Source organism: Pagrus pagrus, assembly GCF_965226575.1.
Source record: "Pagrus pagrus genome assembly, chromosome: 21".
NCBI classification, from domain to species: domain Eukaryota; kingdom Metazoa; phylum Chordata; class Actinopteri; order Spariformes; family Sparidae; genus Pagrus; species Pagrus pagrus.
Window position 1 is genome coordinate 25,386,280 of NC_140208.1, and position 26,780 is coordinate 25,413,059.

The window sequence follows — 26,780 nt, forward strand, 5'->3', positions numbered from 1 at the left end:
GTAAACTAGTGGTTAGAAACGAACTACTGTTCCTGACTGTTGTTAACTGACGCTCTTACCTGCTGGTAGTGGAACTCCACGTAGAGGTCACTGCTGAAGGACAGAGGGCTTCTCCACATCAATCTCCTCAGGGAGAAGAAGATGGAGCCTTCATCCTGCAGGAAGTCGAACAGATACTCCTCAGCATGGAGAGGACGCACTGTCCCATCTGGCAGAGGAGGAGCAGAGGAGTCAGAGGGAAGTGCATGAAATACACCTGTCACTAAACACAACTTCCATGTAGTGTGATATATATAAAAAAAGGTCCGGTGTGAACGCACCTTTAGGGGTTCCCTAATCGGTAATGTTCCATTTCTTTAAAGGGTCCATTCACACAGATAATAGAAACCATTTATAAATATATAGTAGATAATATTATACATATATAATAATAAATAATAATAATAAAAAGGAAAAGTTTTAATTTCAGGCTGGAGAACTTCAGCTGAGAGATTTATAACGCCTCGAGTCTAAGTCGTGTGTCTGAAGTGCACACCTCTAGAGCTTACTTAATTACTGAGCAAATGCATAGTTGTGTAATTTGGGTGATCTGACCCTTAGATGGGTTAAAACTGAGTAGAAAAGGAATTTGCCTGTAAGTCCAACTGTTCGTTGAAGGAGAAAAGGCTTAAGAGAAATAAATAAATAAATAAATGAATACATAAAATGTGCCTACCAACCCACAAAGCTGTTAAACAAGACAACTCAGTCAGTTTTGTGTGGGCTGCCTAGGTCAGACAATATGGGATTCAGCAAGCCAATCAGATTTTGGCCAATTTCTTACATAAAGTGGAGGTTCATTTGAACAAGGTCCACCATTGTTCTTCTTGTAAGCACCGGACCATTACTGCTAGCATTACGTTGAATGTAACAGTCTGGAATAGCTGCTCGTTGTTGGCTGCACAGACCAGGACATATCACTACATAGGGCCCCAGCATCAGAGGACATTAAAGCTGAGTAGATTCACTTTATTTATTTTTGATTACTGGCTCAGCTAGTGTTAAATTGGTTGTTGTACAAAGTTTGTTTTGCTCCGTGAACCTATTCTAGTAGTAACCCAAAATAAAAGTATAACCTGAGAATGAGCATAATATGTCTTCTTTGTGTCTCATTGTGCTTTCTATATCATTTAGAAACAGTATCCGTGTGATTTACCTTGAATGAGGTTGGCGAGGATGAAGAACTCTTTGATTTCTGCTAGGGATGAGATGCCCATTTCTTTACAGAACTCTGTTATCACATCTACTGCCATCTAGAGGAAGTACAACCAGAAAGATCTTGATAATAAACAAAACGACTGCGACTGGTTTTGTTCATAAATACGGAGGGTATCACCACATCTTACACTGAAGCTGCCAATTTTGATGGGAAAATCCACTCCTCCTGGCAGCTGGATGGGAATACGTCGAGAAGCTTTGTCAGCCTGCAGAAAAGCCAAGACACTCAAAATGAGATCAGCAGCAAAACATGTTTTACTTGTTTGAGTGTGTAGGTTCACTTACCAGAATGGCCTCCATCTCCATATGTGAGGGGATGTTACGGCGACCGCCACAACTGAGAGATTGTTGAAGGTTAGCCTGACAAATAAAGGCCAGCTCTGAGGACACAGATGTTACAGTATGTTATAGTATGTGCACTCGAAGAGCTAATACATACATTTAAATATGGAGCTGACATTTTAACATTGATATGGCTTTGACATTGACATTTTGTGGCATTTTGTGTGTTATTTCCACTTGATACCAGTGTGTCTGTGTTGTCTTGCGTTTCTTCTACCTTGGTATGGGTGTTCAGAGTCCTGAGAGATGTCCTGAAGATGATGTTTGACGTAGGGCTGTAGTGTACCAGAGCAGGGGAAGAACCCAGTCACCATGTTGAGCAGTCGCCAGCCGTTGGTGCAGCTGGATCTGTGGAGACACACACATCCATCAGAACATAATTCTTGTGAGAAATCACGAGGTGTTTAGGAGCCACTTAAGCTCCTGTGAGATTATGGTTCATAAACCTGCCTGCTGCTGCTTTTACCTGTATTTTACTGTATATGTTCTGTAGATTTTGGATCCATCAGTGCATCCACTCTTTTATTCCTAATGAAGAAATCCAATCTGTGATCTGAATCACTGTCATTTTTTATTGATGGACCAAAGTTAGAGGTTAAGGTTTGTAGAAATTGAATCTCTACTCTTTTGAATTTTGGATCAAATATCTTGAACACTTGTGCAACAATATTGCTGTGCTTTGTTCCTCTTTTCAGCAGCAAATACTTCTGGGTATAAATGTCTCATTCACAGCTCTGGCTTGAGTCCCCTTGAATGAGTACTGGAGCATTTAACATCACTCAATAAAGCACAATAACATAACAACGATGGAAAGCTAACACATAACTACAAACCGTAACACAACCCTGCAATATAGTCAAGTTATCCCTGCCCAACCTCATCAGAAAAAACAACTTCATAGGTGAAAGCAGCTCATTAGGACCCGTATTAAGGTTTGTTGTTAGTCTGCAACCTCTAGTGGCCGGAACTACTACAGAGGCAGTTTTGAGTAATTTGCCAGGTGTTTATACAGTATGTCTGTCTGTCTGTCTGTCTGTCTGTCTGTCTGTGGGCAGCATCACAACTGTGCAAAATGCAGTCAAGAAACTTAACAAGTGTATAGTCGAGATCAATATGAAAGTCAAGTTTGAAGACGGGTGTGGTCCACTTGTACCTGGGAAGTAGGAAACAGGCTATTGCTCACCCATTTTACACCTCTGGCCCACCCAAGATTTAAGTCACTGATCACTGTATCCCTGTTTCAATCATCCCGTCGACTCTAAGACATTAGGTAAAACTAAGGACCATCTTGCGCTTGGATCACACCAGCAGCTCAAATCTGTGTGTATGGTGCAATGAAACACATTAGCTAGAGGAGTGAGTTTGGCAACAGGTGAATGGTGCCATGTTTAATCTTGTACTTTTCACGTATCATTCAAGGAAATATGTCAGCAGAACACAAATAAATTCCAATAGTAACAAAGGTTAAAAAGTCAGCCATGCATGAATGGTTTGATATAGTGACTAAATCTGGCACAGTTTCACGGAACTCACCTCTCTCATGTCACGTGTTCTATTGCACCATACACACTTATTTCGCACCGCGGCTGGTGTGATCCCATCATAAGATAGTGTCTAGTGTGTGTTTTGATCTCTACCTGGAGTTTATCAAAGCTTTTTCACTGAAGAAAGCTGCCTGCTGCTACTGCTAAAACAATGCTGATTTCCCCATTATCCATAGTGATTTGATTCAGTCTTAGTAAAATATATATATATATTGATTAATGCAACTTTCACGGTGTACCTTTGAATTCTATTAGCAGAGGGAACCCAAGACGATTTATGTGTGACTTAATTCAAACCTAATTAATTTATTAATGAACTGAGTATATTAGTCTTAACAACAGCATTTACATTTGGTTGATTGACTTTTTAAATGTATTTATTTCCTGTTATCACTCAGTAATAACATATATTGAAACTGTTACCAAAAACTTACAATAAAAACACACACTCACTTGGTTGGGTTGTTGGTAGTTTGCTTGATGACTTGGCAGTAGATTTCATCTCTCAGCAGCTCCTTTTCCTTCCCCAACTGAACAAAACAGAGAAATTATTTTTAAATCCATCAAACCCAGAGATACACACAAACAAAAACATAAAGCTATAGTAATGCAGTCCAATAGATAAACTGTTTGACAGAGCACTGACCAGTAAGATGTGGCTCAGGCAGTCTGACTGGGTGATATTCTTCAGTGGTACGTCACCCATGAACTGCAACATGTCTGTCGGGACAGATCCATGGAAGGATTGTGGAGGATCAGAGTAACAGTGGTCTCAGTGTGTATTATTATAGAGTGATGTAGCGTAGAGTGGTGTCATCTAGTCTTTACAGGCCGACTTTAGTTACAGACTACTATAACTTTAACTTTACAACTTGTATATTGATCAGTTTATAGACTACGTGTATAGTAATTTTGTAATAAGATGCTTAGTGGTGGTGATGTTTAAGACGTGTGACCGCAATGTAGTCTGTTTATAGCCTAACATTAGCTTTTTACTTCTAGAGATTTATTCATGCTTTGAAGATCATAAAAGTGGTGTTCATCTGTGAAAACTATCTTGAACAAAACATGTGAGTATCATAAACTTCACTTTCAGCAATAATCCAAAATTCAATTGTGGATACACTCACTCTTGAAGCACTGGACAGATAAATCGTTGATTTCAGGATCATTGTAGAGAATGAGGGACTCGTTCATGGGGACCTGGATGAAAAAAACACAATGCAATCAGTCACATTATATTAATTTGGGAAGACTCATTGACATCATGATCTCTATAACAAGGTGGATGTTACGGCTGCCGCCGAATCTCAGTCTCTCTTGGGGTTGGTGTAGTCTTATGTTTGTCAAACAGGTACGTGTCGTCAGGACTCGGTTGCTCCCTCCCACTCCGCGGCCAGAGGATCCTGATTGGCACGGACCAAGAAGCCATCCGCCAGTCAGACGGAGCCAGCTGAGGAGGAGGCTATAAAGTCCTGGAGTGCTCGTCAGTCGGTAGCTGAGAGCTCCTCGGAGCAGCACGACACCTGTGCCTCTGTTGCGTGTGTTAAAAGTCATAGCCTTTGTTGTGTGTGCGTGTCTTTGAGGCACTAGAGAACCGATACTCTCTGTTAGACTGTTTGTTGTAGTAGTGCTGTTTTGACTGGTGGATTTGAGTTAAACCGAGAGACTTGTTCTTCCTTTTCTTTTGTGTGTGGCTTTTGCTAACTGTTGTAGCTCGCCTGTTGCGGGTCCTCTTGGTTTATTCCGCCTTGTGATTTTGTTAAACACCGGAGATCGTCTTTTGCGGCCCCCTTTTGTTTTGTTTTGTTAAATTGAGTTCAACAGCACTCCAGTCAGAGTTGATGTTGTTTTGTTTATTTTGTTGCATACCATTCTCCCTGGCCGAATAAATAATTTTTAAATTTCCAACTACATCTGGTTTTATGTTGCGCCTCTGTCCCTAGACAGAGCTGGGTCGTAACAGTGGACATGAGACCAAATCACACATTTAAACAGGACGATTCAGTCATCTGGTGTCATGGCTGTTAACTTTGATCTCAACTAATGACATTAAACATTGCTTCAACTTGATAGTGCAAACCTGTCACAGGTAATTCGATGCCTTCTGGATGTCAGGAATGAACTCTGACCTCGACTGATTCAAGGGTAGTGTAGATAATATATCGTCTTATAAAATGTTGTTTTTCTGTTCTGACAGGAGAATCAAGCTCTGTTCCAGTATAACAATCCAGTTGTCATCAATGAAGGTTCTCAGTTATCCAGGTCATGGTAATTCTAAGTAGGCAACTGGACTTGTTTCAGTTTCTTGAAGATGTTTCACCTCTCATCCAAGAGGCTTCTTCAGTTCTAACTAACTGGAGGGGAGTTGCAGGCTTTTAAACTCTGTGTGGGAGTGTCCTTACAGAGTCGTTAAGGACACAAGGGAGCTCTGAGTTTCAGAGTCGTTAGGGCCGTCGTTGGTGGGTCATTGACCCAACTGGCCTTCATGAGGGTTGCTAGGGCTAGGTGAGCCCAGGTGTGAATGGTTGTTAAGCTGTCTGGGGAGAGAACTCAGTACTGCATTGTAGGTGGGTGATAAGTAATGTCTTAGGCCACCACCTCTGTTCAAAGACGGTCATTCCAGTTTGACATAGATGGATTCTTTTACTCCTCTTTCAAACCATCTGTCTTCTCTGGACAAGATGTTTACATTGTTGTCCTCAAAGGAATGATTTTTCTCCTCAGATGTAAGTGGACAGCAGAGTCTTGGCATGACTCTGTAAGAACACACCCACACAGAGTTTAAAAGCCTGCAAACTCCCCTCCAGTTAGTTAGAACAGAAGAAGTCCAGTTGCCTACGATACAGCACTTAGAATTGTAGGACTATGCTATTTTTCCATTATTGGTATATACCCTTGTTTCCTGTCTGCCTCGGAGGGGCAGGTGCTCACGAAAAAAAAAGGCATAAAAACGATATATATATATATATATTTTTATATATACACGTATATATATCTATATATATATATATATATATAAATATATATAGCAGTGATCATAACGATGATGAGAAAAGAAAAACACATTAACTAAAGGTACTACCTATACTGAGATTTGAACCCATACTATAGGATGGTTCTGCTCACTGAGGGAGCTGCTCTACCAGGTGAGCTATACATCAACCATAATGTTACAGTGTGTCTACCGTCTTTAAGACTTGTCGGCGGTAAAACAGCTGGCCCCAACTGACTTTTATCTTGATAACATCAGCAGGACTGCATCTTCACGCAGCGGTCGCAGTCAACTCGGTCGTTGTGGCATTTGCCCACATCCCCCTATGGCCAGACCGTCACTACTCCCGTTTCATAGCGTAAATGCAATATTGTTGCTGTAACGTGCGATCTGTCGGATTTTGGGCCGAGCCCGTCTCTCGCTGCGGCGGGGGCACGGCGGGGGCACGGCGGGGGCACGTCGGGGCACGTCTTGGTGGATGATGTTAGCGAGGGGAGCCAGGTCCTTTCATTTAGGCTACATAAATTATTATTATTATTTGTTAAATGTTATTCTTTAAGGGCTACTGACAGGCCTTCACACACACACACACACACGCCCAAAAAAAAAAAAAAAAAAAAAAAATAGCACCGACAAAAGGGCACTTTGGGCATCAAGGAGCAAAGGGGCAGGTGCTTCAGCACCCTCCGCCCCCCCCTCTGCACGTGCCTGCGTAGTGTAGGATCATGGGATGTTGCTGTTTTCTAGCTGGGGGAGAAGGCGTAATGCGCTGGTCCGAGGAGATATTCTGCCACTCAGTAGAGTAGAGGATGATGGATTCAAAAAGCTAGTTTGGTATCTCAAGCCCGAGTATGTTATGTTATGAGAGCTACTGTGGAAAAGCACTTTGAGAAGAGAAGGATAAACGTTAAGCTACCCTGGGCAGACAGCTGCTTCTGTTCACTCATGTGTGTGTCCACAGAGGCAGCATGGCTGCTGTAGCGCAGCTCCTGCCTGTCCTATCTGTTTACATGGAGTTTGCCTTTGATAATTATCAATACATATGAAAATGTAATTTTCCTTTACACCTGTTGAAAGAGCGAGAAACCGAAATCGACATGTGTCCATGTACGATAACTGTACTATGAGCTATTACAAACCATGGGATGTGATGTTAGGAGGATTATACTGTCTCACCCATGTGTGTTGAACCGCCTCTGAAAAATTCCTTCCATTTGCTGGCAGCCCTGTTGTCCCCACTCTTTAACAAACAAATAATGGTAGCACAAAATAAGCCATGATGTGTAATATGAAACCCAAACCATCTGAACATAATCAACAATAGTTATTGTTCTTCTGTCATACCTAAAGTACTTAATGGCAAATTCAGTCATGGAGTGGATCTCCTTATCATGGACTGAGCCCTGGACTGATCCTGCCACAGAGGCCTCTCTGCTAGGCCGCTCTGAATCCTTGCTGTCCATGCGTCTGCTGTTGGGACCTGAAAACTGGCCATTAGGTGAACTGACGGGTTTTGTGGCCTTCATGCTTTTCCTCCGCTCATCTCTTCGATCAAGGTGGAGACAGTGGTAGTCTGGGGCCGCAGATGGCTGGGTGACGTCTTCTGGGAAAAGACCAGAGCGTCCTCCCATGGTGCCAAAAAGCCAGCCTGGTGGAACACACACAGAAGAGTTATTGATGGGAAGAAGATGTTGATATGCATTAAACAATGTATATAATAAGGCATAGCTTACCCTAAGTAGTACACAGATATATGTGGAATCCTAATAATGACCTCACCTGTCTGGAGTCCTTCCATTGGTTGCAATTTAATGATGTCACCCTTGTTGAAGCTGAGCAGACTTTTGTCATCTGTCACGAAACTCTTCAGGGCAACCACATGGCCTGACTCCTGTAGAGCAGGGAGAAAGATGTCTGTAAGGGTGTGGGGTCACATGGCCGAAGGTGCTAAAAAGCATTAAAAGGAAAGAAAAGAAGTGAATGATGATGATAAAAGATCGATAAAGTACCTTGATGATCTCCTGGATGAAGAGTCGGATCATGGCAGCGATCTGGGGAGCTCTGGATGACTGCAGCACCAAGTTCTCACTCTTTAGCTCCAGCTCCACTCTGTCTGCGCTCTGGAGCTCAACTGACAGCAGCTCTGCAAAACTACATTCATGCAGACCTGAGTTAACCTCCTGCACAAGAAACATGAGCTGAAACTGTCATGTTCTATGTGAGCTTTGCCTGCATATGTATTGCTTTTCTCTGCCCATTGGCATTTAAGAGTAGCTCATTACCTTGTGTTTAATTCAAGCTTTTATTTTGAAAGGTAGATTTAGTCACATGACAGTGTGCAGAGTCTGATCAGGAAAAGCATAGCTTCTACATGCCATGCGGTCTGCTCACAGCTCCAGCTATCATCTCTTTTTGACCACTGTTTGTGCCTAGGAAATTATCGCTTGTGAGTTTTGTTCACATTTTCAGTTAACTCTGTTCTTACACAGATTCCTGTAGTGCATTTTGAAATACTGCATAAATGTTTACTTTCTTTACATGTAAATTGTGCTAATGCTAAATTAACAGTAGACTACAACTACAGCTATTTGCATTATAATTTCTGTGAATATTATGTTATGTTATTTTAGTGACAATACAGTAATTGGTAATTATTTCTTTGTATCATTTCAGTTTTACAAAAAATTGTTTCATGAGAATGAAGACCTCAGTAAAGGCCATTCAACTTTATTCCCGCCTCTGAGTTTCTCTTGGAGCTTGTTCGCTATCTGTCAGTTTGCGTAAAGACACACACTGACGGCCACATCGCTGCACTACACCCTGGACCTGCTCTATGGGACATTAGAGACCCCTCCTTAGAGCATGGCGGGGAGGGTGAAGGAGAGGCACCTCAGTCAGCGGTCACATCCAGGTGCACAGAAGTTTGTGACAGAGGTAAGGAACCTAGATCTTGTTCTAAGATCTGCCTAGTGAGAGTCTACCCCAATGCACACCAAGACAAAGCCATTAAGGTTTATGCTATTTTGGACGATCAAAGTAACAAGTCATTGGCTAGGTCAGAATTCTTCAACCTCTTCCAAATCAAAGAGTTAGAGTCGCCATATACACTGCGTACATGTGCAGGTACTATTGAAACATCGGGGAGAAGAGCTACAGGGTTTATGGTGGAGTCATTGGATGGAACGACAGGAGTGATGCTTTCCACACTCATCGAGTGTAATCACATGCCAGATGATCGGTCGGAGATCCCGACACCTGCAGCTGCACAGCACCATGCTCACCTGAAGTCAAGAGCCTATAAGATTCCACATCTAGATTCAGAGGCTCAGATACTACTTCTTCTGGGATGCGACATCCTCCAGGTTCATAAGATCAGAGAGCATCGCAATGGTCCTCCCAACGCCCCCTACGCTCAGAGACTAGACCTTAGCTGGGTTGTCGTTGGCAATGTCTGCTTGGGCTCAGCCCACAAGCCAGAGGCCGTCACTTCCTTTCGGACCAACGTACTTAAAAAATGGGCGTCCTTCCCTCCTTTCTCCATGCCCTAAGCACCTGAAAGTGAAGGGAAAGTTCAGCACCACAGTCCTTGAAGAATGCAGCCTCGGCAGCTCAATCTTTGAAAGAACCAAGGATGATGATAAAGTGGGTCTCTCCATCGAAGACAAGCTTTTCCTGTTCATGGATAGAGAGATGGTCATGGACAACACCAATAGTTGGGTGGCACCTCTTCCATTTCAATCCCCTCGGCAACGGCTCCCAAACAACCGAGAGCAGGCTCTCAGTTGCCTTACTTCTCTTCGACGCACCCTAGAAAGAAAGCCTGAGATGAAAACTCACTTTCTGAGCTTCATGCAAAAGATCTTTGATCACGACCAGGCAGAGTTAGCTCCACCACTGTCAGAGGGAGTCGAGCGATGGTATCTACCCATCTTTGGTGTATACCACCCTCGTAAGCCAACTCAAATCAGAGTTGTCTTTGATTCCAGTGCCCAGTACAGTGGCGTCTCGTTGAATGACGTGCTACTTACTGGCCCGGATTTGAACAATAGCTTGCTCGGAGTCTTGCTGCATTTCCGAAGAGAGTCAGTGGCTGTGATAGCAGACTTCGAGCAAATGTTTCACAGCTTTATCGTCAGAGAAGACCATCGAGACTTTCTTTGGTTCTGTTGGTTCAAGGACAACAACCCCAGCAATGAAATTGTCGAGTACAGGATGAAAGTCCATGTATTCAGCAACAGCCCGTCACCGGCGGTAGCCATCTATGGTCTTCGTCATGCGGCACAACATGGAGCAAGTGAATACGGCACGGATGCCAAACACTTTGTAGAGCGAGACTTCTATGTTGATGACGGCCTCGAGTCCCTTTCATCAGCGGCCAATGCCATCGACCTGCTCAAAAGAACACAAGAGATGCTTTCTGCCTCGAACTTGCGGCTCCATAAGATAGCGTCAAACAACCCTGAAGTCTTGGAGGCCTTCCTTCCAGAAGACCATGCGAAGGGTCTTCAGAATCTGGATTTCGATGACAGCTCAGATCTCATCCAACGTAGCTTAGGGCTTAGCTGGGATCTCAAACATGACCTTTTTACTTTCAGAGTGGCTGCTACAGAGAAACCTTTCACCCATAGAGGTGTTCTAGCCACTGTGAACAGTCTTTTTGACCCTCTTGGACTCGTTGCACCGGTCGTCATTCAGGGGAAGTTCATACTGCGTGAACTTACCAGCGGGGAGATCCTTGACTGGGACAGTCCTCTTCCAGACGAAAAGGAAGATGAATGGAGAATGTGGAAAAACTCCTTGCAAAGTCTGAGTGACTTCAGGATTCCAAGAGCTTACACTCCTACTACCCTTACCACAGCCCTCAGGAAGGAACTCCACATCTTCTCTGATGCCTCGGTGAAAGCTATCGCTGCTGTGGCTTACCTGAAGGTGGTCGACAGTGATGGAAAGTGTCACATAGGCTTTGTCCTAGGGAAAGCGAAACTAGCTCCCGCAGCTGCCCACACTGTCCCGAGGCTGGAGCTGAGTGCAGCTGTATTAATGGTAGAAATTGTTAGTGGAGAGTGAGGTAGACATCAGTATAGATTCCTTGCAATTCTACACAGACAGCAAGGTTGTCTTAGGATACATATATAACCAGACTAGACGTTTATATGTGTATGCTTCCAACAGAGTACAGCGAATCAGGAAGTCCACCAAACCTGAGCAGTGGCACTATGTCTACACCACGCAAAATCCAGCAGATCACGCCACTCGATCTGTATCTGCAGCTGAGCTTCCTAACACGACTTGGCTCACTGGGCCCCCTTTCTTGTCCCTACTGGAAGGAGTGTCCACTTCAGAAGAGGAGTTATACGACCTTGTCACTCCAGATCTTGACACTGAGGTGCGTTCTCAACTTTACAGGTGCCTGCAATGAATTGCACATACTCCTCACGGATCCTGAAGAGCCCAATATTAGGAAGTACTTGAGTGAAGAAGGCTGCAACTGGGTTTTCAATCCTCCCCATTCCTCCCACATGGGGGGAGTTTGGGAGCAGATGATTGGCATCTCCAGACGGATATTGAACTCCATGCTCATGCAAACCAGCCCTTCACGCCTCACTCATGAGGTGTTGTCAACTTTAATGGCAGAGGTCACGGGGATGATTAATGCCAGGCCGCTTGTGCCTATCTCTTCAGACCCAGACTCGCCTTTTCAGGTCAGGAAGATTGAACTCAAGGTCATGAGATCTGGGTCAGCTTATTTGAGACCCATCTCTGAGACGATTCTTCTCAAGAGTGCAGAAGACACGGAGTGACTTTAGTTTCTCTGTTAAGTCATGTTCGATTTATTCTGATAGTGGTATTTGTATAATACCAGGCAGGGAGTGTCATGTTCTATGTGAGCTTTGCCTGTATATGTATTGCTTTTCTCCGCTCATTGGCATTTAAGAGTAGCTCATTACCTTGTGTTTAATTCAAGCTTTTATTTTGAAAGGTAGATTTAGTCACATGACAGTGTGCAGCGTCTGATCAGGAAAAGCATAGCTTCTACATGCCATGCGGTCTGCTTGCAGCTCCAGCTATCATTTCTTTTCCTCCCGCTGTTTGTGCCTAGGAAATTATCACTTGAGTTGTGTTCACATTTTCAGTTAACTCTGTTCTTACACAGATTCCTGTAGTGCATTTTGAAATATTGCATAAATGTTTACTTTCTTTACATGTAAATTGTGCTAATGCTAAACTAACAGTAGACTACAACTACAGCTATTTGCATTATCATTTCTGTGAATATATTATGTTATTTTAGTGACAATACAGTAATTGGTAATTATTTCTTTGTATCATTTCAGTTTTACAAAAAATTGTTTCATGAGAACGATTGTTTGTTTCAAGACCTCAGTAAAGGCCATTCAACTTTATTCCCGCCTCTGAGTTTCTCTTGGAGCTTGTTCGCTATCTGTCAATTTGTGTAAAGACACACACTGAGGACAGAATAGAAACTGACTACGTTAGATTGGTGATAAAGCCCACAAATAATACCATAACATTGTGAATATGAATTATTATTGTATATTATTATTATAATCATTAATTATTTTATTATATTATAATAATGTAATTGATTGCATGTCAATTAAACACAGGATTTTTGTGTATAGTTTATACTACTGTACTTGTGTATGTAGGCTGCATGTTTACCTGTAGCTCCTGAGAAGACGGAGGTGCTTGGGGTTGATGCCTGATGCTCTGACCACCTTCAGGAAACGAATGCCACGATGAGAAACACCCAAAACCTGCGTGTCCCCACTGTCTGACTGTAACAAAAACATACTTATTAATATTCACAAGAGGTTACTGGAATTTCCAACCTGTTAGCAATTTTATTATATATGTCATTATACAAGCATGTGTATGAAGCCTTTTGCTTTAGAAATGACATAATAAGAATTCCTCACATAAACATCTATATCTCGATGAAGGTTCTCAGTCATCCAGGTCATGGTAATTCTAAGTGCTGTATTGTAGGCAACTGGACTTGTTTCAGTTTCTTGAAGACATGTCACCTCTCATCCAAGAGGCTTCCTTAGTTCTAACTAACTAGAAACTCCCCTCCAGCAGCTGATTTAAAAGATTAGCACATTTAAAGGGGCACTATGTAGTGTTGTAGAAGAAATTAAATCTCAGAATTTCAATATTTACAAAATCAATGAGGTAATAATACAAACTCAGAAATGTGTATTTTTTCCATAAGTGATTAAACATGCTGTTCACAGAGGAAAATAAGGTCCCAGAACACTGTTTGAAGCAAGAAAGGTGTCAGGGTCCGCGACATATAAACAAAGTAAAACAGTATAAATTGTGTTGTCCTTTAAGATTGGTATGTTTATTCAGTTTATTTAGTCATGAAAGCAAAGAGAGTTTGTTTATTTAGTTTGTTTAGGCAGAAAAAAATCAGTCAGTGAAGATCTTTCTCTTCTGATTAACATTTCTTCCACAAAACTACATAGTGCACCTTTAAGCTTTTCTTTGCCAATGCTAAGCACTTTGGATTGTCTCTGTGTTTGGAATGTGTGAGTAAAGCTGCCTTGTGAGATGTTTTACATCCTATATGATCTCCAGCTTTACCATTACTTTTTGTCGTGCTCACCTTCACAGGGAACAGGCGGGTGAAGTAGTTTTCCCAGTTGTCTCGAGCAGCAATGACAATCCTCTTCTTCATGTTGTCATTCTGGATGGTGCTTATAGTCGTCCCCACATTGAAATTTGCTATTTCATTTTGATTGAAATAGGATAATATAGAGAAAAGTAATGGAGAGAGAATAGACATGATATACTGTATATTCAGTGATTTGTTGAGTTTTTCTACAATTCACTTTTGAATGAGTTAAGCTTGTAGCAAAAACATTTGAATCAACATTGTAGCATCCGTCTTTATGATGATCTATCCAAACCCTCACCCAGCAGGTCCTTCATCTTCCTCCTCTCCTCTCTGCTGATCCTTACACAGCTGTCAGAGTAGGTGTCCCTCATAATCTAAAAACATCACACAATGATCATGTGAAGAGTGTGATGTCCTATACCTCTGAAGTGCAATGTAGATAATGAGCAATGCATAAATATATATAATAGGACTTCTTAGTCAACTGCAGATTATCAGGTTCAACATGATGCCACCTGTAAATATACAAACCTGTTCACATAACAGATTGAGGATGTAGGGCCGGTTGAACATCTCTCTGGGGTAAAACACCTGCACACAAATAATGATACTTGAGGTTAGTGAGGTGTGTGTGTGTGTGTGTGTGTGTGTGTGTGTGTGTGTGTGTCTCACTTCTTTCCGCAAGAACAGTTTTCCCGGCACGTTGGAGTAAGAGATGTAAACACTAGCAGAGAAGGGGTGGAGCTGGGAGCGAATGCCCTCCTCATCTGGCATCATATCTACAGTTCGTAAACAGCAGATGAAAGTCACACTGAATAACACTGGGTGAAACATAAGTTAGCAGCATTTGTGTCTTGTCAGAGGCCTTTAATTCACATAAACACAATTCACAGAGGACATGACACAAGCGACACCCACTGAGAGACGGTGCAGCCATGAGCGGTGGTTCAGGGATGTTCTGAAGGATGGGTGCTGGTTGCAGGGGAGGTGGTGGGGAGTCGGGGGGAGGAGGCGGAGGTTGTCGGGAGCGCTGCGAGCCGAACAAGTCCTCCAGGGGGCGCTGTTTCTGCCTCATGTCGTTGGAGATCTCACGGCGACCTCTGGTGGAGGGAGGAGAAGGCTGTGGGGAGGGGCTCCTGGGAGGAGGTGGCTGGATCTTAGGCCTGAATGCTGGCGGAGGAGGCACCCACTGTTTCTGCAAGCAGAAGAAAAAGAAAATGTGAGGATGTAGTAGACAGTATATTATCAACAGAGATACTCAGTGAGAGAGAATAATAAATCTGACAAAATAACTTTTCTTCTCTAGAGAAATTTAGATACATTGGCTTTTTATTAGTAGTTGTAGTCAGACAATCCGAACCTTCTCTCGTGGCACTGGTGTGGCGTTTTTTAATTTGGCGAGAGCTTCCTCTTTGGGGTCACTCTTTTTCACAAAATGTCGTACAGGTCTGTGAAGAGGATAAAAACAGTAAATCACAAAACACTACAGGAGTTAATTTTTCTGCTAGATGAGGCCACTGTGGGATCAGAAACCCAGGAACCCCCTTGGCACTTCGACTCCTGGTAGTCTCTGGTCCAGTAGTATGAGAGGAAAACACAATCAAAATCATGGTTCACCAATCATAAAAAATGGGAAACTGGATAAAAGTAAGTTAAATTTAATGTTATGGGTTTCCTGGTTGTACAGGGAAAAATGCATACCATACCATGTAAGCACAATCTGGCCAATTCAGATCCCATCAGGGACCTTTGCTTAATGTCATCCTCTCCCGTCATTTCTAAGTTAAAGTGCTGGAATTTTTAAATGAAAGATGCAATCTCCGGCACCAATTTCATTGATTTCGTTTTTGTTTCCTTGAAGGAAAACATTTTTACTGATTGACATCTGATGTCTGAGAGTTTCCTTTGTTTTATTAGTGTAGAAAATCAAAGCTGGCATAAAAAGGGTCTTAGTGGCTGTGGTATTGTGCAATTTCTGTGTATAAAGTGTTAAACTCTGTGAGACTCTACAGTATACACAAGTGGAGCAGGCTTTCCATTATCAAGTAACTACCATTTTTTTTTACTGGGAAAACCTGTTGAAGTCCGACATATTTAAATCTGTCCGGTCATAATGTCCAATGTCATAATTCCCTTGTGTTCACAACAAACATGAAGTGAATTTTCTTAAACTGTGATTACACACTAAAACAATGTGTATTCGGGTGAGCTGAAAATATTGAAATTGAGAAGAAAAATTGCAAGGCTGTTGTGTGGGGGAGCCCTGGGCGGACAGGAGGGGCGGAGCCACCTGTTAGCTGCTGAGCGCTGGACAGCTCTGGACGGGAGTATCAGGTGCAGAGCCAGACCTGACCTTCTGGAGGAAAAAACACCCACTGTTCGAATTCTACTTTAAAGGAACTTGGGGCAGGATTTGTGAAAAAATAAACATGCATTTTAAGTTTTTTAATGCTAATGGGTGATGAAGCGTTCAAAACCAAAAAGAATGAGCCCACCCTCTCTATCTCTCCATTGCCTTGAACAGGCAGTGTGCTGCACAATGTACTGCAATTCGTGTCCGAATTTCCCGCGCAGTCCTGCGGACGTGATGTCAGATGATGCTGAATGCGCGTCCTCGACGGCTTTCCACTTGGATACGGGAAGAAGACAAGCGCGGTGGACCCAAGCTAATGTTTGCGAGTAATGGATTCTGCTACGGCCAGCAAACAACCCACCACCACACAAAGTCCACTAAAAAGTAATACTAGGAAGAAAACGAAGGTTTTATCAGCAGCATGTCGTGAGTCGAAAAGAAATTACAACCAAAGCCGGGCTGGCACCCGAATATACATTGGATACGCGCTCGACTCATGGAGGCAGCTTCAACTGGAATTGGGACTGAAAACAGATGCTGACATGACTCATTTCCTAGTAACCAGGTAAGAAAACATTACAGGTCATGTTTAGAGCTTGATTTGAAAATCATATGAGATCACCGAGGACTTGGAGTGGCCTAACGTGCAAAGTAGCGTTAGCTGCTAACATGTAACTTAGTCCACCGCTGTGTAACACTGAATAGTTACAGACTGCGCTTTTTCCACGGTCCTTTAGTCTGAAACCGAATAGTTAGAAATATGTCCCTTTATATATGGGACCAAACCCAACCTATTATCTGGGAGGTGACGTTAGCAGCTGGATGTAGCCACAGGCTAACGGTTTGTTTGTGTCTGTGTAGCAACATTAGCTGCTCACACACAGCAATCCCGTATCAGAGACGATGTTTTTGTCCCCCAATAAGCCGTCTTTGCTTTTGCCTGTGCCTTTCAGACTGCATCAACCGTAACGGTAAATCGCCGCGCTTTTGTGTCACTACACACAGCGAGCAGCTTCCCGGCTGCTTCATGTGTGTAGGGGATAAGGCATCAGCTGCACTGCTGTGAAGAGTTCATGCGCGCTCCCGCACCGGCTTGGCCGATGGCTGCAGTAACCCTAACAGCCACAACGGCCGTCGTGTCACTACTGAGTCTTATTTCTTGATCCTGCCCCAAGTTCCTTTAATCTGGAGCCTATTAGAGAGGAGTGCTCAGAGATTTTGTTTTTTACTTTTGGGACCAAAAAATGTATTTCTCCTCACTCTCGCCTCTCATCTTGTCTGTAGCAGCGAGCCAATGTTGGTGTTTTAATGTACTGTAATTGGTCCCTCTTCTCCCTTGTTGAGTGCCTACTTAAGAGGAAAAGTACTTTACTTCATGACCATACAGAGAGGAGAAGGGGGAAAACAAGAAGCTGGAGGGAAATAACCAGAGTCTCTGGTGAGTACCAAGTTGACTCAGAGGCTGAACTGAAAACAAACACAGACACTCGGACAGAGTCAGTGTTGGTATGAGACTCAACAATCAACCATCTTTCTACTCCTTCAACTTTAATTGATTTTTGAGTCTCATTCCCAGTTTGTCATGTATCGACTCTTTGGGTCAGTGATGCACAACATCCACGGTCTCCATGAACTGTTTTTAAGCCCAATAAACATGACTGACAGAATTTCTTCCATTTGTACAGGACAATGAAATCTTCCAGGACCAATTTCATTTATTTCGTTGTTTTGATTGACATCTGAGGATTTCTTTGAATAATTGTTATTTTATAGCATCTTAATGGACAAATTAACATTTTAAGTATGTTCCATTCCTGCAAGTATGTTCAGAAAATCTGAAAATGATTTTAAAACTTTGTATATTGAAAATGTTACACATCCAACATTATTAAAACATTCTACTTTTATTCTAATCTTTTTTTTTTTTACCTTTGAAACCATAGCCTAAAAATTCAAAACTACAAATTTTATTTCTAATTTCATGAATTGTGAGTCAGATTTCAGCTCAAAATGGCTGCACCACAAGGGGTCAGAGACATTATGCACTGCCAATATTTCGCGAACCACAGAATGACATTGATCCATTCAAACATTTTGTGGGACATTAAAACTGACCTGACAGGCTCAAAGGGTTTGGGTTCTGGTTGGGGTCGGCTGTTGTACATTTTGATGATTTCCCGGATGCTGGAGGTGGGTTCAGGCTGAGGTTTAATGAGGGGGGCTGGAACAGGTTTTTCTTTTGGGGTGTCTGCTTCTCTGGCAGGAGGTGTACGGTGACGTTTAGCTGTGGGAGATGAGAGACAGAAATTATATCCAAATATTTCTATATTAAAAAAATTATTATTCAGCCCCTTGAACTTGTTCCATTTTCGTACCCTCAGGTTTGGGTGCTGGAGGTGGGGGTGATGGACGAGGTGGTGGGGAGCGTTGCTGCTGTCTGAGTGGGCTGGGGCTGGCCGGCCGAGGCTTATGAGTTTTGGATTTACCTGGAGGGTAGTAGAGGAGACAGGAATGAGGAAGTACTTCCTGTCCATTTTGCAGTTAGCAATCATCTCCCTCTTCTATATGTCACCATATCACAACATCACCGCAGTAGTGATGGGCAGACTTAGCAGCAAACAGGAGGATCTTCTCTGTGCATTCACAAGCTGACTTTTTATGGAGTTAGATGTCCTAATTGGGTTGAATGGGCAGGGATACCTCTTTTACTGGATGAGTGGGCGGAGACATGTGCTACTGAAAAAAACAGCTAAAAGAGCTATTAAACACAAATAAAAGAATATAAAAAAGCAGCTTTAAAATGGAAACTTATTGTGAAATTGATGATTTAAAGTGATACTGTACATGTGACATGTTGACATCATTGAGCCATTACATCATTGATTTTAAGACCTAATGACATTTAATTGAGAGAGCTTGTAGACACAAGCTCTCCTGCATTCATATCCTATATTCAGTTAAATACAGGGCATATAGCGGAAAGTCCCCTGGATAATTCCCATTATGTGTTCAAACTTTTAAGCAAAAACAAATCACTGCCACCATGTTCACATTCTTCAGCCTTCTTCAAAGTCAAAGATACAAGGAAGGTCTGAAAATGGGGTCTGTTCGTGGGTGAGAGGCAGTTTGAGAGTTTGGAAGATACTTTGGTAAAAAGAGGAAGCTATTACTGATGAAAGCGTGTCATCTCTACTCACCAATCTTCTGAAAGTATTCTCTTTTATCTCTGAAAGACTGCAGGTCCTCTGGATCTGGTAAGTCCTCTTGTGTTTCTGGCTGTGGTGGAAATGGACATGGTCACACAGCATGAGGGGGAAAGAGACCAATTGATATCACTGCTTCAGATTTAGAGGATTAAAAAATATGGTTGCAGTATTCTGTACTTTCCTAATTGTCAAAATTCTCATGCATTTAACCAAACCAGCAATGAGTGTATCCTACTAACAAGTTTTGTATGTGTATCCATATATCTTATCCCTTTGTGGCATAAAAATGGAGGACTGAAAATGCCAACATCAAGAATATATAAAAAAAATAAATGACTTTATATATTTATTATTATACCATTAAATTCACCAAAATAATATTCAAAATAAATGCAGGCATTAACTAATTTACAAAAAAGCGATACTTTCTATTTTAATGTATTTACTTACTTTACCATTTAATTTAAAAATGTTTTAATGTATTCATTTTAAATGTTTTTACTGTATTATTTTCCTTTTGCATTTTCACCCTGTTTATTTCCATAATCTTATTTGTTTTTGCATCACTGTACTGTAAAAAAAAATAAAAGCAGTGGAGTATACTATAAAAACATATGCTATATAGAGAAATACCTCTGGCTCAGGCTTTTTGTAGCTGGAAGTACGTTTAGGTGCAGATACTTTGTGCCGGGCAGGTGGGGGTGAGGGAGATGGAGGGGAGGGTGAGGGTGAGTGTGAGCGTGAGTGGTCCCTGGATCGCCGCTGGGACCGACGTCTCCGCAGCCTTTCCTCCTCCTGCTCCTGCTTTCTCTCCTGCTCCTTCCGCCTCTGCTCCTCCTTCTTCTGCTGCATCTCCTGCTTCCTCTGTTGCTCCTGCGTCTGCTGCTGGGACAGGTTCATCGCCTGCATGGTCATCTGCTGGGCCTAAAGAGGAGGAAAGGACAGCTAATTTCAGAGTCGGAGGGGTGGTAAGTGGAGGAGTGAGGCAACGTAGACATGGGTGGAGGGCCAACTAAGGGATTGAAACTGGCCAGCATGATATTTGGATAGTGTGCTAGGTGTACTTTTCCTCACCATGAGAGTGGCCTGCTGGTTGATGAGGGCCTGCTGTGTTGCTGCCACCTGCATGGGGTCAGCAACAGGTGGGGCAGCCATGGGCATCTGAGGCATCATCATAGCTGTGTGGGAATAATGATGAAAGAATATGACAAACTGTTTAATGCCTTCAAATTAATTTGTCTGGACATAATAAGCTGCTTGTGCCGTTGCTAATGGGTCCATATACTCTTTGAGCTAATTATTCAAAATATAATGTGCTTTTTTGTATTTTCCAGTTATTTAAGATTGTCCATTTTGTTGATAGAAATGTAATACTGCTCTGTGCTTTAAATTCTGAATTTGTTTTCTGAGTAAACATATGGTTGCATGATAAGAAATCTGCACGTTTAACGCTGATGACAGTGTGTCATTGAGTGTCATTTGATTTGTTTTCTTTAATCTTCATGCTGTTAAATAAGCTCTATGTACAATTTTGTGTTACCTCTGCATTTACTGAATTATCTGGATGAAAAGATTGATGTAGGGGGCTTACCTGGCATGGTTTGCATGGCTGGCATGGCTGGCATGGTTGGCATCATGGGAGTTGCACCATAGGTGTGCATCACTGGGTTAACCGCCCCCCCTGAGCCGAGGGAACACATTAACATAAAGATAAGAAGAATGAAAGATTGTCACTTTTTCTGCCACTTGCTTGATATGATACAAAGGAGGCTTCTGACTTACCCATAGCATAGCCTGGCATTGTCATAGGCATACCTAAAAAAACAGGATTATCAGAGACTGAAACATTTCATTAAAAAATGAAATGACTATTAAAGCTAAAATATTTAGCTTAGCTTTATTGCCTGTTACAATTGTATAATATACTACTTTACATTAATATATTATCCGGCCTAGACATGTAGCTACCAGCTCTATTAATTTGCAGTTCTTAGTGTATTCTATTTCTTATACTTAAAGCATTGCTAATTTGTAGTTCTTGGTTACATATTGTTTTACTGTTTCTATAAAATTATAACAGTACAGAGTTCACCAAAATAAATTTAAGCTTTTTGAAGACTTGTTTACTACATAGAACATATTTAAATACCTGTTTCATGATCATACTGAAGGAAGTACAGAAGTACAATGGAAAACCATTAACAACATGTGTTATATACTGTGTGTGTATATTTTAATACCTTCTAAGATTTTTTTAAAAGAAACCTGAACCCAAAGGTTTTCAGACGTTTCAAGCTGTTTTACTACTGCCACACATCTGTCTATTCTGTATGTACGACACATACTGTATGTCTGTCTGCTCTTCCTGTTTTTGCCCTTTGTTTTATCCATATATTTCTTTCTGAACTGAGGGTCTCTGAGGGCTGTACATTACAAAAATCTGTATAAGACTGTGGCATTTGTGACTTTGATTTTTTTTAGTTTTTGTAGAGAAATTACCATAAAAAAAATATGTAAAGAGGTTATTATTGTGTAACACAACTTTCATACAAACAAAATAATTAAACAGAGAATAGAGTTTTGAAAAAAATATTTGTCTGTGTTAAATTGACACCTTTGATGTGATAAAACATATCTTACATCTATTTTTGAAATATAATGCATTTCAAAACTAGACTTTTCTCAGGTTTAAGAATGACTGTGTAAATGGCAGTCTTGTAATATTTTACATTGAAACCATAGTGTAACCATGAACAGCATGGTGTGGACTGTTTGTGGAGATGTAGCAGGAAATCCAGTTTTCATACCAGCTCCATACATGCCAGGCTGCATGGGTCCAATCCCGCCTCCTCCTCTCATCCTGTGGTTTAGCATGGCTACTCTTTCCATGTCCTACACACACACACACACACACACACACACACACACACACACACACACACACACACACACACACACACACACAGTAATGCATTACATTGTAAGTGAGAGAGCAGCCACAGTTACTGGAATGACAGCAGGAAACACAAACCAGTGACTTCACACACTCAGTAATAAGATACAGGCAGAGATACCAAATCCATCAAAGAACAATGAGCATGCCGAGTACAGCCTAGGGTATACAACGTTTCAGGGATAGGAAAACATAACATTTTCATTAATTATAGTGAAATAGTAAAATAAACGTGATGACATCACTGACCGGAGGTCCTTGGTCCAGCACAGGGTCAAACAAGTCATCAACGTAGGCATCCATCTGTCGACCACGGCCTGAAAACAGGTGGGGAAGAGAGATTAGTACAACACAAGAATGTGGCTGGGCATGGGTAGAAATACTCATTAATGGAACCCCTCCACCACCACTCGTACCTCTGTGTGCATTGTGTATGTATTCTGCCACCTTCAACTAAACAAATGAAATATATTATTTAGGAGTATCCAATGTGTGGACACAATATTAACGCCCATAATAGATTTTAAAACTACTTTTTGATACAACGGCAAAATGATCAGTCTGAAAATTAATTTTGTTTCAGTTAATGAAAAGCAGGATGAGAAATTCATAAAAAAGATAGATGACTGTTGAGTCTCATCCCAGGTTGTCAAATACACATAACCTCAGACAAAGCTACCAACTAGCAGGTAAACATAGTGGGGCATTTAGCAGCTCAAGAGCCAGATATTTATATCAGGAACTGGTGGACACTGATCACAGCTAGAAAGAGTAAAAATTGTACTTCTATTTTCCAGGTGACCAGAAACACAACTTCAACTAAATGTTACTCCGTGTCAGCTGGATGCGTAAATATATATGCTTGCTCAACAAGCTGTAAACAGGTACATGCTGTGTTTATGGCTTGTTGCACTGCCCATAAGTGGCCAAAAAAATAAACTGATGCAGATTTAAAAGTTCTTCATGGCAATTAAAGAATTATGCCCAACCTGTTCAGCTACGTCCACCTAATTTACAATAATTGACACCAATTCTCTGATGCTATTTAGACGTATCCATTTCTAAACCTGTCTACATAAAGTCATTCTGTCTCTTGGATGGTAATTGAACCTTAAGTTGGAACAATGTAAAGTCACTTGATTACATTTGTGCCTAATTTCAAATCTGTCTTAGTTATGCGACCTTCAAGTTTACCCAGTGTGGGCACAGTCACTTGGAATACAATTGAGTGAAAGTTAACACAGAGCAACTGAGAGACTAGCTGCTGAGATAATTGGGTGAAGTTTTTTGATTTGGGGTTTGGATTGTGTAATGATTGTAGAACTTTTGACAAATAAGTTAAATCTAATCTGTAGGCAGGCCTGCCAAGATAGCACTGACAACCAGACACATATTATCATGACCAGACTTGTTGGGGGTGTCATGTTGCAAGGGTAATACACTGTCCAGTCCTGCTGCTACGGGCAAGTCACATTTGCAGGTCCATGCACTCCTATCGTGAACATGTTAGATGGCAATAAGGCCAAATGGGTAGCAGCAAGGAGCAATGTGAGATATGACTAGAATTATCACCAGCATATCACCAGAGTAAAGGGCAACTGCTGCTCACTATACTTTTTGTTAGCTATCTTTGGCTGCAGCCACTTACCTGAGCTAGCTGTGGCGCTAAGTGGCCACATTATAGTATTGCCTGAACCACTACCTTGCTAACACAGGGGAGGTCGCCGCAGGCCACGGTGCTCAGCTCAACCAGGCTCATGCTCATTGGTCTCCCAGTGAACACAGCCTCCAAGACCAACAGAAGTCAATTTGAAGACAATGGATATAGCACGGAGGTGATTTACAGCGGCTCTGACTCCGGAGATGAGAAGACACAGCAGGTGGGGACAGGGGGCTATCAGACCATCACCTCTAGCGGTACAAAGGTGGGGCTAGCTGCTTAGCATGCTAACTTCAGTAGACATCTCTGCAACTCAATTGATAAATGTCTTTGACATAATGTCAACACTGCTGCTTCTTCACAATCTGTTGTTGCATAGAGTGGGCATGATTGTAGGAAAGGAGTGGTGAAAGGGGGTATCAGATGTTGTTTAAAGATCTGATAAGAATTTAATTGCAGCGTCACAATGTAACACTTACCTTCCTGTGGATAATCTCTGCCCCAGGGCCGTGCCTCAAAAGGAGGCAGCCCAGGAGCTTGCATAGGAGGTGCAGGTGGGATGAAGTCATCCAGATCTGAAACAGGCATCCTAGAAGGAAAGACAGAGATACATAGATGCTCACTGTGTTAGTACATTTTTTTGTATAAACCTGGATTGGCCCAAAAAACTACTGTAGCCACTTGTTCACTGTTCTACCTGTCTCCCTGGTTGCTGAAAAGGTAGTCGGAGTAAGTAGAGGAGGGAGTCCCTGGTGGTGGCATTACTTCAGCTTCAGCTCCGGCCAGAAGATCCATGACAAAGTCCGACCCAGCCAGGTCTGACCAGCCATCATCAGTAAGAAGAGACACCGACCAGCCCTGCACCGCCTCCTGAACACCTCTACGAAACACCAACACACAGGAGAGGAATAAAAAAAAACTACTATGTGTATGTGAATATCAACATGTTGAAACATTAACAAGTAGACGGAGATAAACATACTGTATGCTCAGAAGTTGAAGAGTACCTGAAATGAAGAAGCCATGAGGCCAGCTGCTCTCCTGTGGTCCAAGACTCTACTTCAGTTGTCAGCTTTTCATCTGAAAGGAACACCAAAGGCTCGATATGAGTGTATAACAGCAGATATGCTGTTGTTGTTACTGTTTCTTCAGAGAAAGTCTCTTCAGTAAGTCTCACCATTGAATGTGTGTACATCCAGCAGCATGGTGCCCTTCCTCTGGTTGGTGGTCCACTCCAGCTGGGTGGGGGGGTAGATTCGGGCAGTGGGAGCTGGGAGTTGCAGAGATGTCAGCAGTTTGTGTTGGCACAGTGAGCGGTACTCTGCTGGAGCCTGGTCAGACACATACCTGCACACACAATACTGAAGACTAAGTCAAGTGCAGACAGATAAAGGGGTTTTAAGTGTTTTTCAGGCAGGGTTAGTAACAAAATGGCCAATCACTCTATGGAAGTGTTTGGCTTGCGACAGTATATGCACCGTCCTCATGTATTCTCTACTGTTATTTAACATTTTTCTCAAAAGCCCAACGATAAACCAGTAAGATTAAGATTAACCATGGAAGGTTTTGCATTTAAAGCTGCACTGACCAGTTTTTTAGCCAATTAAAGACCACTACAAGCAAAAACAATCATGCAATTGATTATGGCTAACCTGTTAGCAAACCACTGCCTGTTTACATGGCATCATATTTCAAACTTTCACTTTCCTTTCAAATTGGTTTTGGTTGTCTATTAGCTAACATTAGCAACCATAAGTTACTGGTCAAACCAGAGTGTGTTGAATTGAACAAGGGTGTTGGTGAACAAAGGTTGGTTTTGATTTTTGAGGGGAAGATGTTTTGTCTTCGTAAAGTTACATAGTCACACTATAATGCCTTCTGACTCATGGAGCTGGAGATGCTATAACTTTCAAGTCAATTATGGCAGATGCCAAAAAAAAAAGAAGAAAAAGATCCACAATGGCACCAGAGTGGCAGTGCTTGTTTACAGGTCCCATATTATGCTCATTTTCAGGTTCATACTTTTATTTTGGGTGTCCACTGGAAAATGTTTAGCTGATCAATGTTAAAAAATCTGTCTATTTCGGGCCCCTGTCCAAAAAGCCCAGACCACTCTGTTGGCTCTCACAGGCCTGAGCAGGCACCACCCACCGTGTTTCTGCATTAGCTGTGCTGGTGTGTTTGCATGGCCATGGCGGCATGAGGGAGAGCGGTGACTGTATACAGTAGATGTGGCATCACAACCTTACGAAAGTCCTGACAGCTCGTTTGAAGGCACAGTTACTGAGTATTGGCTACGTAAATTTCTCTGTTGATTTGGCCTTTGACAGTATATATGTAACACTTAGACCTGCTTTATAATCATGAAAACCTCACTTCTACAATATGGGACCATTGTTTTAAATGCCTCATAGTTAATATGTACTACAGTATGACTTTATACCATGAAGATTTGGTTTAGTCTATAAAGATGCTAACTAAATGACAGGCTAACCAAAGTGTAGCACCTACTTGAGCAGGGGTTTGTCAAGTGTTGGTGATGGGGTGAAGGCACTGAGGCAGCAGACCAGCAGTAGCCAGCCCCTCAGACTGTTCTGCACCTCCTGTTGGGCCCATGTATGGTAGGCCAACTGGGCCAGGATCTCATCCTTCAAGGCTGGCTGGCTCTGACCCTTCTCCACTATGTAGTTCCCCAGCATCTGCCCCTGCCAGTCGATGAGGTCTGACTCACCTGTAAAACGCAAGATCTGAGGAGAGAAGGATTAAAAGACAAAAATGAAACAAAGGACAATAAAAGTGATCTGCTGCAATTTCATGCAACATAA

At 42.1% G+C, this 26,780-nt stretch overlaps 1 protein-coding gene across 1 annotated transcript in view; it reads right to left on the bottom strand.

Moving 5' to 3' along the window:
- Positions 1–26,780, bottom strand: part of myo15b (myosin XVB) — a 56,760-nt gene that overhangs the window by 3,297 nt on the left and 26,683 nt on the right. Inside the window, exons 29-61 of the mRNA XM_084342168.1 lie at positions 26,467–26,702; positions 25,133–25,302; positions 24,963–25,035; positions 24,653–24,835; positions 24,435–24,544; positions 22,545–22,612; positions 22,150–22,234; positions 21,125–21,157; positions 20,934–21,023; positions 20,417–20,520; positions 19,976–20,266; positions 19,334–19,412; positions 18,512–18,622; positions 18,252–18,420; positions 15,144–15,231; positions 14,702–14,978; positions 14,456–14,562; positions 14,315–14,374; positions 14,082–14,157; positions 13,772–13,890; positions 12,823–12,938; positions 8,148–8,289; positions 7,918–8,029; positions 7,483–7,786; positions 7,315–7,378; positions 4,274–4,346; positions 3,790–3,863; positions 3,597–3,673; positions 1,817–1,947; positions 1,543–1,637; positions 1,386–1,463; positions 1,196–1,292; positions 60–208 (exon numbers count right to left, since the gene is read on the bottom strand). Of these exons, the coding sequence (XP_084198294.1) occupies positions 60–208; positions 1,196–1,292; positions 1,386–1,463; positions 1,543–1,637; positions 1,817–1,947; positions 3,597–3,673; positions 3,790–3,863; positions 4,274–4,346; positions 7,315–7,378; positions 7,483–7,786; positions 7,918–8,029; positions 8,148–8,289; positions 12,823–12,938; positions 13,772–13,890; positions 14,082–14,157; positions 14,315–14,374; positions 14,456–14,562; positions 14,702–14,978; positions 15,144–15,231; positions 18,252–18,420; positions 18,512–18,622; positions 19,334–19,412; positions 19,976–20,266; positions 20,417–20,520; positions 20,934–21,023; positions 21,125–21,157; positions 22,150–22,234; positions 22,545–22,612; positions 24,435–24,544; positions 24,653–24,835; positions 24,963–25,035; positions 25,133–25,302; positions 26,467–26,702 (4,041 nt within the window). The remainder of the gene's footprint in view (positions 1–59; positions 209–1,195; positions 1,293–1,385; positions 1,464–1,542; positions 1,638–1,816; positions 1,948–3,596; positions 3,674–3,789; positions 3,864–4,273; positions 4,347–7,314; positions 7,379–7,482; positions 7,787–7,917; positions 8,030–8,147; positions 8,290–12,822; positions 12,939–13,771; positions 13,891–14,081; positions 14,158–14,314; positions 14,375–14,455; positions 14,563–14,701; positions 14,979–15,143; positions 15,232–18,251; positions 18,421–18,511; positions 18,623–19,333; positions 19,413–19,975; positions 20,267–20,416; positions 20,521–20,933; positions 21,024–21,124; positions 21,158–22,149; positions 22,235–22,544; positions 22,613–24,434; positions 24,545–24,652; positions 24,836–24,962; positions 25,036–25,132; positions 25,303–26,466; positions 26,703–26,780) is intronic.